At 49.4% G+C, this 11,725-nt stretch overlaps 1 protein-coding gene across 1 annotated transcript in view; it reads left to right on the top strand.

The window, feature by feature from the left end:
* LOC104468805 (microtubule-associated protein 1A-like) overlaps positions 1-11,725 on the top strand; it is a 13,301-nt gene that overhangs the window by 235 nt on the left and 1,341 nt on the right. The window contains 4 exon segments of the mRNA XM_010083050.1: positions 487-627; positions 2,288-2,994; positions 2,996-11,100; positions 11,701-11,725. The exon segment at positions 11,701-11,725 is cut by the window's right edge and continues 220 nt beyond it. Of these exon segments, the coding sequence (XP_010081352.1) occupies positions 2,438-2,994; positions 2,996-11,100; positions 11,701-11,725 (8,687 nt within the window). The 5' untranslated portion in view covers positions 487-627; positions 2,288-2,437.

Below are 11,725 nucleotides of genomic sequence, written 5' to 3'. Positions count from 1 at the left end.
GCAATGCGTTAGCCAGTCCTCTGTAGCAGAATTTACTGCTGGGCACAGCAGCACGTGGAGGTGGGTGGTTTTGGGTGTGCCAGCCCTTGGCAAGGCGCTGCTTCCTGGAAGAGTTGGTGCCTTAGAGCTACCCAATTTTGAGGCTTTCTCAGGAGCTTGTAGAGTTTCCTAGCAAACAAGGTGGAGGGATTCTGAACCTTGAGCATTCCCGTTTGATGAGCGTCTGCACGTGCCAACTCTTCCGTGGCAGTTCCTCTTGGCTTGGCCACTTTCCCTGTGAATTATGATGTGAAGCGGAGCTGTGTCGGGCAGGCAGTAGCAGCATCTTCCCTCTTCAATAACCTGCTCTCTTGCATGTAGAAAACTGATGTTTTTGGGTATTTGTGGATAACTGTAAGTACCCCCTGTCTGTGCCGTGGGGTTTCTGGGTGCTGGCGAGGAGCACAGATCACTGCTTGACTGCAGCACTCTGTCTCTTGGTAACAGGTCCGCTCACTGGTTTGCGATCCATCCGCCCACAAACTACTGATCTTCTGTGGTCAGAGCTCAGACCAGGAAGGAGACTTGATCCTGCAGACGGGGACCTTCACCTACCAGAAGTTTGCTGAGATCCTTTCAGACCCAGAGGTGAGTGTGAGCAGTCAGCCAGCGAGTCCCCCCTGTTCATGGAGTGCATGATGGAGCAACGCAGCCTGTGCCGCTCCTTCAGGAGGCAGATCCACAGAGGCAAAAAGTTGCACACCTTAAATAATTCATGCTATAGGCTTGGGCATCTTGCTTTAACTCCCCGGCTTAAGCTTTCCAAGGTGGCAGGCATGGGTGAGTCCACCTTGAAGTGCTCAGCTTGAAATAACCTTCCAGGCTGTCTCTGCAGTGGGCAGACACTCGAAATTTCTTAAAGCAGGTCTTAAAATATCTGTGGGCAGCTTCCAAAAAACAGAGGCCATCATCACCCAAGCAAATGTGGGTATTTCTCTTACTTTCACGATCAGTCCAGCAAGCATGAGCTGTTCACAAGGTTCAGAGTGTTCTTAGGGGTCTGTAATGATGATGAGGGGATGACTAAATGCTGATTAAACAACTATATGATGATTAAATAACTGCAAATGTTGTTATTTAATCTTAGAATTGCAGAATCATTCAGGTTGGAAGGGCACTCGCGAGGTCTGTAGCCCTGCATAGAGCAGGGTCAGCACTGAATTCAGACAAAATTGCTCAGGGCTTTGTCCAGTAGGGTCTTGAAAACCTTATAGGACATCCCTGAACCTCTGCTCCAGTGCTCATTATCTTAGCTAGGTGTGCTACGGCTTTCCTCAGAGGCTTTGAGCTCTCTTTCTGTTGGCGCTCGTTGCAGTACAGATACTCTGCTTCAGCCTGCAGGTCAGCCCCGCTTCCACTGATAGTCGTGCACCAGATGTTCAGAACGTCTCTGTCTGGTGGAAGGTACTGATACCATTGTTGCTGTAATTACATCAGCAAATCTGCCCACCCTCATGTATCTTAGGCTGATTGTTCTCATTTATTTCCGGTACCCATTTATTTGGACACTAACTAGTCAATTACGGGCTGTCTAAGCAAGAGAACAGTGTAAAGAAGCACTAATCCCATTTCATACACTGAGGAGGTCTGAGGTTTAAGGCTTCTCTGCTCATGGTACGTTCAGTGTAGTTCTAAGGAGCCTTGGAAATTCTGTCAACTGTAGTTCTACTTATTAATCATGTAGCATGTCCCCAGCCCCATACGTCTGTCAGAGGTGGAGTCACGACTCTCAAAATAGGTCCCAGGAAGGAAAATGAATCTGAATAAAAAAGTCCTATGGCACTAAAATGGCACAAAATGCTGTGTGATTGTTCACTAGCAGTGAGCAGGGACAAGTTCAGACAATGATGCTTAGCTTTGAAAGGGTATCTCAGGGCTGGGATTCACAAATCAAAAAGCAACTGCTATTTTTGAGCCCGAAACGGAGACTGATATCCCAGGTTAAATAGGAAGAAGTAAGGAGAGAGGACAGGGTGGTTCCTGCTTTCGTTTTCTTTCCTGAGGTCCTGTCACTGTGCACTCCCAGCAGTTGGGAAGCATAACACCCGTCGACGTGAAGAATTTCAGAAGAGAGCAGAACACGGCCCCTTGCAATGGGCTTTTGGATGATTTAATCTATCTCCAGGGTTTCCTGTCAGTAAAGTGCTCACGGCATCTTCAGTATTTCTGCATTATTTTGGTTTTTTTAAGTGCTTGATAGGTCTCACAGCTCCATTTGACCTTTATTTGTCTGTGCTTGTCTCGTCAGGTCACACAGATTCTTAGCAACGCTGATTCAGATATCAAAGCCTCCCTTACCGTGTCGTGCGTGGGAGAAGGAGACTGGAGCAACCTTGGGCATCCTCGATTTCAGGAACTTATTAATCTGAGACTGAATCCTGATCCAGTTCTGCCGGAAATGGACGGGGTGTCCGAGTTTGCAGAATACGTCTCTGAGACAGTCGACGTGCCGTCTCCGTTTGATCTCCTGGAGCCACCCACCTCAGGGGGCTTTCTGAAGCTCTCCAAACCCTGCTGCTATATATTCCCTGGGGGAAGAGGTGACTCTGCTCTCTTTGCTGTCAATGGGTTTAACATCCTTGTGGATGGTGGCTCTGACAGGAAATCTTGCTTCTGGAAGCTGGTCAGGCACCTGGATAGGATCGACTCCATCCTGCTCACGCACATCGGTGCAGACAACCTCCCTGGCATCAACGGGCTGCTGCAGAGGAAGGTTGCTGAGCAAGAGGAGGAGCAATCCCAGGGCTCTACCAACTACAGTGACTGGATGAAGAACCTCATTTCTCCTGAGCTAGGGGTGGTTTTTTTCAATGTTCCTGAAAAACTGAAGATGCCTGAATCATCCATGAAAGTAAAGAGGAGCATCGAAGAAGCGTGCCTGACGCTGCAGTATCTCAACAGACTGGGCATTAAGTCAGAGCCTCTCTACAGGGTGGTGAGCAACACCATCGAACCTCAAAATGGGAGTGGGTAAGCTGGACATGTATATTCTGAATCCTGTCAAGGACAGTAAAGAAATGCAGTTTCTAATGCAGAAATGGGCTGGTAATAGTAAAGCAAAGACTGGCATAATTCTCGCAAGTGGGAAGGAAGGTGAAATTTCTGTTCCCTATCTCACATCCATCACAGCCCTCGTGGTGTGGCTCCCAGCCAGCCCAACAGAGAAAATTGTGAGAGTTTTGTTTCCTGGAAATGCTCCTCAAAATAAGATACTGGAAGGTCTTGAGAAACTCAAGCAGCTGGATTTTCTGAGGTACCCAGTGGCTACTCAGAAAGATATCACCTCTGGAATGCCTCCACCTGTGCTGAAGCAGACCAAAATTAAACAAAGAACGGACAGTAAAGAGAGTCTTAAGTCTTCCCCCAAGCCATCTGTGACAAAGCCAGCTAAGAAGGAAGAGGCAGTTGAGGAAGGAGTTAAGGAGGTTAAACCAGAGGTCATAAAGGATGCTAAAACTGAGAAAAAGGTTAAAGAGCACTCAGAGAAAAATCCTGAGAAACCTGTCAAACAGGAAAAGATAAAGACAGAAACAAGTGACACTTTGAAAGCTGAGAAAAGGAAATTGACAAAAGACAAGGTTGGAAAAAAGCATCTCAAAGAGAAAGTATCCAAACTAGAGGAGAAGAAAGACAAAGAAAAGAAGGAGATTAAGAAGGAGAAAAAGGACTTAAAAAAAGATGACGGAAAGAAAGAGGAAAAAAAAGATTCAAAGAAAGAGGACAAAAAGAAAGAAACCAAACCAGAGCCCAAAAAAATTTCTAAACCAGACTTAAAACCATTTACCCCAGAAGTAAGGAAAACATTATACAAGGCAAAAGTTCCAGGCAGACTCAAAACTGAGAAGATCAAAGTCAAACCTGAAAAGGAGGTACCTGCTGACCTGAAGGCACCAGCAATGGAGAAAGCACCGGTACCAGGAGAGGCTTCCATAGCTGAACAGAGGTTGGTCCTGTCTTCACCAGAGGATCTTACAAAGGACTTTGAGGAACTGAAGCACGAGGAGCAGGAAGCCTTGCCGGTGACCCAAGAGATGTCAGACATTGAGGTTAGTGATGAGATTATGAGAGTGCCTGAAACAGAGGTAAAAGCCTCTGCTGACATGATTGCTCAGAGCTGCCTTGAAGCAGATCTGATTTTAAAAACAAACATTCCTGATCAGAGAATAACTACTACTGACATGGAAAAAGCATCACCAGAAGAGGAAAAGGCAGTCCATCAGCTAGAACTGAGAGCGGGTCATGCTGAAAAAACAGAGGATGAAAGAAGAACAACAGATGAAAATAATGACATGAGATACTGCGAGGGAAAAGCTGAGCAGGACAAGGACATTCAGCTGTTTCCCCACAAAGAACAGCTGCCATCACAGACAGACCTCTTAGCAAAGGACATTTGGTCATCAGCGTTCAGAGAGGAGGAAAAGGAGGAAGAGGAGAAAATCTCTTTGGACAGAAAACAGAGAGAAGCAGAAACAAAGACTTCTAACAAGTATATTGAGGGAACAGAGGCACAGGAAGAGGGTGAGAAGGAAAAGAGAGAAGATGTGATAGAAAAGGCAGAACTAGAAGAAAAGGAAGAACAGCCCATGAAGGCAGACGAGATGATGGAAAAGAGGAGAGACTTCTACGAGCTGAGACAGGATGAGAGGGAGGACAAAATATTTACCGCTGCAGAAAAGGAAAAAGAATTTAGTGACATGGCTGAGAAAAACAAGTTCCTTGGAAAGGATGTAACAAAGGAAGAGTCCTGTCTGAGCAGCCTGCCAGTCCCACCAGGAGCAACAGCAGAACATGTTTCATACATCCAAGACGAAACTATCCCAGGCTACTCAGAAACAGAGCAGACCATCTCTGATGAGGAAATACATGATGAACAGGAAGAGAGGATCCCACACTTGAAGTACGATGTCAATGCCTATGACATTTCTGTTCCTGACCACCCAGGCTCTTTTGAAGCAATACACGGAATACAGGCCGTGCCGACTGCTGACCTTTCAGCCAAGGGCTACGCTAGCCAGGAGTCTGAAATCCTGGCATATCCTACCAACATCGTGGCAGCACCTCTAGCTGAGGAGGAACATGTATCCTCTGCTACCTCCATTACAGAATGCGACAAGCTTTCCTCTTTTGCAACCTCAGTAGCAGAAGATCAATCTGTTGCATCTCTAACAGCACCGCAAACAGAAGAGACTGGGAAAAGCTCTTTACTCCTCGACACAGCAAACAGCATGCCCTCCTCTCGGACGGAAGCAACCCAAGGTCTTGACTATGTTCCCTCCGCTGGCACAATCTCTCCCACATCATCCTTGGAGGAAGACAAATGTTTTAAATCTCCACCCCTTGAAGATTTCCGTGCGTTAGCAGAAGGAGAGAGAAGACTGGAAGCTCATAAAAAGGATCTTCATGAAGAGGCAGAAGATGAAGAGGAAGAAGAAGATGGGACTCCAAATGAAATGCCTGAGAAACTCCGAGGGCATTACACTGCCCCCATCTTTGCTCATCAAGGCATTAATAACAGGTTAATCGGTGTTCCCGCGGAAGTGGTGCAAACTCCTGGCCTGCTGTTGTCCGCGGAAGAAACCCCGTTTCCCCAGGTCGACTCTGCAGAGGCTGAGGAACGATGCATGAGTCCTGACGACAGCACGGTCAAAATGGCCTCCCCCACCCCCTCCGGCCCCATGAGCGCAGGACACACGCCTTTCCATCAGTCTCCCGTGGAGGAAAAAATAGAAACTGTAGATTCAGATCTATTTGAAAAACAACCAGATGCTGCTGCCAGGAAGCTGGAGGGCCAGACTCCTGCTGTGGCGAAGGGAGCCAGGGGTGAACCTCTCGGAGAAGATGAGGTTTCTGCGGCGGAAGACAGACTTGAAGAAGTTCCCGGACCCATACAGCACACGCTGGGCCTGGGCAGGGGTGTTGCGGCATCTCCTGGGGAGGAGGTGCAGGAGGAGCCGGAGGGGAAGGAGGAGCGGCCCTGGCTCTCCTACCACAAGCAGGACACACTGGTGATCGGGGAGGAGGAGGAGCGCCCGGGGCTGCCCCAGCCCAGCACGGACGCGTTTCTGGAGCCAGAAAAAGAGCAAAGACCTAAAACCATGACAGAAAGTCTAATGGGATTTTCAAAACACTTGTCCTTTGAGCCATTCTCTGCCGCAGAAACATCTCTAAGAGGTTTGGCTCCTCCACAGTTCACAAGCCAAAGCAAATCTGAAAGTGACAAACCTTCACAGTTCTCACCAGATGACACCAAATCACCTTCTCTTACAGAAGAAAGTATTGGTAAAGAAAAACCCTCAGATATTTCTGTGACGGGAGTGACTGCTGAGGAAGGACAACTGCTGTACTTCACAGGAGACAGCTTGGAAGAAGAAAAATCTTCTCATGTTTCCATTAAAGACATTTCTCCAGAAGAGACCAAATCCATTTCTCTGACTGAGAGTCCCAGCAAGGACACTTCCTCAGAGTTTTTAGTGAAAGGAATTTCTCCAGAAGACATCAAATCTCTCAGCTTCACAGAAGAGATAGCTGCAAAAGAACAAACTGTGTCTGACTTCACTGAGAAATTCTCTTCGGATGCTGTGGAGTCCGCGGACTTCACAGGGCAGAGCCCAGCTGCCTGTGAAAAGTCACTGAAACTTTCTGCCAAAGAGCTCACAGGAGAAGTGTCAAAACCTTTTCCTTGCCCAGAAAGTGTCTCAGTTAAAGACATGTCACCCAGAGATACTTCAACGGAAAAATTGTCTCCAGATGACAGCAGTCTGTTTTCCGCAGCAGACAAGGGCCCGCGGAGGGGCCGCGCGGCGGGCTGGGGCTCGCAGGACGCGTCTCCAGAGGTGAAGGGCTCACCCTCCGCAGAGGCCAGCCCAACTGCGGATAAAGCGTCGTCACACATTTCTGCTGAAGGTGGAAGATCTTGCAGGTTCAAGGAAGCTCCAGAAGAAAAATCTCCAGAAATGGAAGAGTTTTACACGAAAGATTTAAGTTATGAGAAGAAAGTGTGGTTTCCAGAAGAGGTGGAGGAGATCCCTGTTCAGGGAAGGCGGCAGAGATATGACGAAGAGAGAGAGAGCACGTTCTTGGACGAGGTGCCAGAATACGAAACAAAATCCCTTCCCAAAATGGGAGAGGAGGCGATCCTGTCCTCTGCAGCGCCTGGCAGTCGCAGCTGGAGCGGAGCAGAAGGCGAAGCGTGGAGCTCGGCATACGGGCATCCTCGGGAAGGAGAGGCTGGGAGAGGGCAGCAGTTCCCCAGGGAGGAGGACGAGGACCTGCGGCGTGCTGAAGACAAACCTGAGCTACTGCAAGCAGAAGCAGAATGTTTAAAGATGGAATCCTGGGATTATGAAGAAGACACACCGAAGAGTGCCAAACCTACATCAGAAGCAAAGAAAGTGGAAATAGTTCCTGCTGGCATCACCCTCCCGGAAAGAACACAAGTGGAGAGTTCTCCCTTGTCTTCTCGATACGTCTCTGGTGAGGAAAATCAGGCCAAAGCATTAACTGGAAACAAAGAAAGGCAAGAATTGTTGCTGACATCTAAACAAGATTACTCCTACTTAGACGATGAGGAGAAAGCCGTCCTAGATATCTATGCAAAGTCACTCGACCAGGCACTGACAGCATCTCCCCTGTCTGGAACAGCCACCGCTCTGGAAAAGGAGAGTGACACCACACCAGGAGCAGAAAGACCTGGCAAGTTGGATCAGTGGAATCCGCCTCTACGGGAGGAAGTCTCATCGAAGGACGCAGAGAAGAAATCAGACATCAGCGGTCTGTATCAGGAAATAGACTGGAAATACAAGTCAGACAGACAGCAAGGGGATGGCTGCAAATCCTCTGGGGGTCTTTATGACTCTGCAGGAACAGAAGAGCAGATGGCAGCAGCATCTACTTTGTTGCAGTCTACAAGGCCAGCAGAATGTGAATATACAGCAGCGTCCCCAGAGGAAAGCGCCGCAGCTTCAGGGCACGCGCTCTCTCCCGTGGGACAAGGCAGCGCTGCCCTGGGACATGCTGAGGCGGTGGGTTCTGCCAGCCGAGCGGCACATCCTCCAGCAGCCTGTTCCAGGAGCTCCCCAGAGCCTTATGCCTATGAGGAAGGGGTCTGCAGACCCAGAGATGATGACAGCTCTGCGAGGCAAGAGCAAGAAGAAAGAGAACCAACACCCTATCCTGATGAGAGGAGTTTCAAGTATGCCGACATCTATGAGAAGATAATTGTGTCTGGAGCTGGACCCTCCCCCTTTGCACCCAAAGGTGCAGACAGCCCGGGTCACACCGACAAGGTGCCAGCAGCAGCGCTGATCTCGCAAAAAGGTCAAAGTTTTCACGTCTCTGCAAAGGAAGAAGAGTCCTGCCTTTATACCTCTGCTGAGAAGGAGTTGTCTTCTCCAGCATCCCCCAAAGACAGAGCAGATTCGGCCTTTGACTACACAGCGAGCCATGAAAGATACCTGCCCTTGTCTGAAATGGATGAGCCCAGGACATTTGAAGGACAGGGAGAACTGAAGGTGTCTTCTGCTTTGCCAGAAGAGCTGGACTCTGAACTACACCTGTCATCCGCAAGCACAGCATCTGCCTCTCCCACAGACATGACTGACACGTTTTATCACAAAAAATCAGCTGCCTACGCTGATGCTGCTTGTCCAGATGAGAACATCATTTTGTCTAGCCAGGAGCAGATATCTTTGTCCCTGAAATCTGGAAGCCCAGATCCCAAAGACACATACTGTGAGAAAGCAGGTCGAGGGGAAGACAGCACGAGCGACTCCGAGTTAGAAAAAGGCGCTAAGGAGAAGTCTGAAAAGGAGTCAAAACTGCACAGCCCCTCTGGAGCTGCCAGCACAGTCTACGCACACATCTCGGCGAAGGACACGTTTCACATATCAGAACCTCTTCTGCAGAGCAAGCGCCAGGAGTCCATCTCACCCAGCTCTACAGCCTCCTCCCCCTCTGATCTGGGCTGGAAGGAGGAATACGGAAGCAGGAAGACTGCATCGGCCGCTGTTGCAGGGACGTACGTCGCTGGTTACAGTGACCTGCCAGATGCAGGCAGAGATGAGCAGGCTTCAGAAACCTGCCACTCCAGACAAGATTCTTCACAAAAGAGAGAGGTTGCTGAAAAACCCACCAGGGACTCACATTTCTGTGTAACAGATTATCCAAGTGCAGCGGTGGTCCCAGAGTTCCCAGAGCAAGACACGTACCTGAAATCTGCTTCTGGGAGGCAGCAGGAGGCACACAAACGGGACCCAGCGGCAGAGGGCAGGGCGACGGAGAGCGCTTCTGGGTTGGAGTGCTCCCTGCTAGGAAAGAGCAACACGTCCGGTATGTTCAGATACGAGCAAACCTCAGCGAGCCACGCAGGGGATATGTCTCTTCCTCTAAAGGTTCCTTGTGCTTTGCTCTCAGACCAGGGGAAGAAGGACGAGTACTTGGAGGTTTCTGAGAAAATCAGCAGCCTTGACTCATCTTTTACTAAATTCTCACCGCTGAGTCCGTACGAAGAAGATAAGTTGTTTTCCAAAGCTGTGGAAAGAGAGCCTGTGCCCCAACAGCAACTGAAAGACGACTCTTCCAGCCTGTCAGAGGAACCTTCCTCCGAAGCTACCACTCCTGTGATACCAGCTACAGCAGAAAGTTTCTACTCCCATATGCTGTCCACGTGCATGGGCGCAGGAGCAGAACCCGGTGCCAGGAGTCTCTGGGATGTGTCTCCTCAGATTCCAGATAACGCTGCGAAAACACACACGGCTGAAACCAAAGACTTTGTGTTTGCTGGAGAACATGGTTCACCATTCACAGGTGGCACGGGTGACAGCATTTCGCCGTGCAGGAGGGAGTGCCAGAGTTCGCAGGCCACCCCGTTCTCTGCAGACAAGCAACAGCAACCCTGGGTAAGCAGTCCAGAGCAGAAGGCACCGTTTGCAGAACAGCTCATGACACTGACGTCTCTCCCTGATGTATTGACATCATTTCCTCATCATCAGCATGAAGATGAAACCACAGCCAATGGTCCAACGGAGGTGAGCACCAGTCTGCAAGCTTTCCAAAGCACATACCACGCAGCAGAGGCGAAGGATGAAAAAACATGCTCTGATTCTGACAGCAGTTTCTCTCCATGCACAGGCAAAGAGGACACGGAGAGGCAGAGCCGTCCCTCCTCTCTGATGTCCCCTGCAAACAGTTTCCAGCCCTTTTTCCCAGATATGCAGAGGGGTGGAAAAACAGAGGACCACGGAGATGCTTCCCATGAGATGGAGCCACACTTAGGAGGCAGTTTTGATTGCAGACAGAAATTTTCCTCATGTGAATACAAGCACAGGAAGGGAGAGCTCTCCCCCTCCTTTATCAACCCCAGCCCTCATGAGCTCTCTGAAGACAGTGACCTCTCCCAGGAGGACGGTCATCCTTCAGTGCAAGGCAGGCCGCCCCACACTGGTTGTAGCCCCATGCAAAGTGCCACAGTGGAGGAAACCCCTCCAACATCGGTGAGCGATTCCGGAACCTCCCAGTCAGACTCAGACGTCCCGCCCGAGACAGAAGAATGTCCGTCCATAACAGCAGATGCCAACATGGACTCGGACGAAGATGCCGATTTCCTCCCAGTGGACAAAGCCGTTGGGAGTGCTCATCATGCCAGTTCCAGGTCCAGCCATGATCCTCAGCCTGTTCCGATGGTAGATCCTCATCCTCATCCTCCTCACCCTGATGTCTGCATGGTGGACCCTGATATGTTGGTAAATGAACAAAGCATGAGCAGAACTGATAAAATTTCCAAGAAAGACATAAAAGAAAAGAACAAAGGTGTGAGGAAACCTTTGAGCAAACCCAAATCTTCCTCACCTGCCCGGAAATTAGATGTGAAAGGGAAACGATCACCCACTCCTGTGAAACAGCCATCGGACAAATCTCCAAAATCTGTCACTGCCAAAAAAGAAAGAGATGGGGGAGAGAAGCCCAAAGCACGTAGTGCACCCTCTCACACAGAGGATGAGCTGTCCCGGAGCAGCCACAGCAACCCTGGCAAGAGCATTGTCAACGGCGTCAAAACAAACCCTGGTAAGAAATTCTTCCTTAAGGATCTGTTTTCTCTTTAGCAGTAGGTATTGAGAGGTGGGTGCTGGCAAAGAAATGCCAGTAACTGAAGGACAAAATACGTGTGTGTTTCAAGAAGCGGTGGCAACCTCTCAGCCTGTGAGTGGGGCAAGCGCGTTGCACTGGGCTGAGATCGAGCTGCCAGAACAGCAGGACACCACCATGGCCAGATACGTCCTTTCCTCTGAGCTGAGGAGCAGCGACGGGCATCAGAACAGGTTCCTTTAGCAAATGTAGGTCATCAGACAACAGAAATTAGGACTAAATATTGATTGGGACAACAACTCTGCAAAACCGAACACTGGGGAGTTTTTTTATTCCCTTTCCCAGGAAAGGCTGCTGAGCCTAAAGCCTTCCAGTTGCTCCCCAAAGAACCGCAGAGCTCCCTTTCCCTCCCAAGAGCTGTAACAGCACTGGCCCAGAAATAAACCCAGGTCACCTCTGAGCAGCAGCGCCTGGATAAATCTTAACTTTGTTGCTGCAGCTGCATGGGAAAACCTTTCTGGAGTTCAAGTCTTGCAGTGTTGCTTTGAGTGTTTGTCCTTTCCAGAAGGGTTTTGATAGCCTCTGTTTTCTCTTTTCCAAAGCT

This window comes from Pterocles gutturalis, unplaced genomic scaffold (assembly GCF_000699245.1).
Source record: "Pterocles gutturalis isolate BGI_N339 unplaced genomic scaffold, ASM69924v1 scaffold15700, whole genome shotgun sequence".
NCBI lineage: Eukaryota > Metazoa > Chordata > Aves > Pterocliformes > Pteroclidae > Pterocles > Pterocles gutturalis.
Note: the sequence above shows the minus strand (reverse complement) of the source record. Positions and strands in the feature narration are given on the sequence as shown.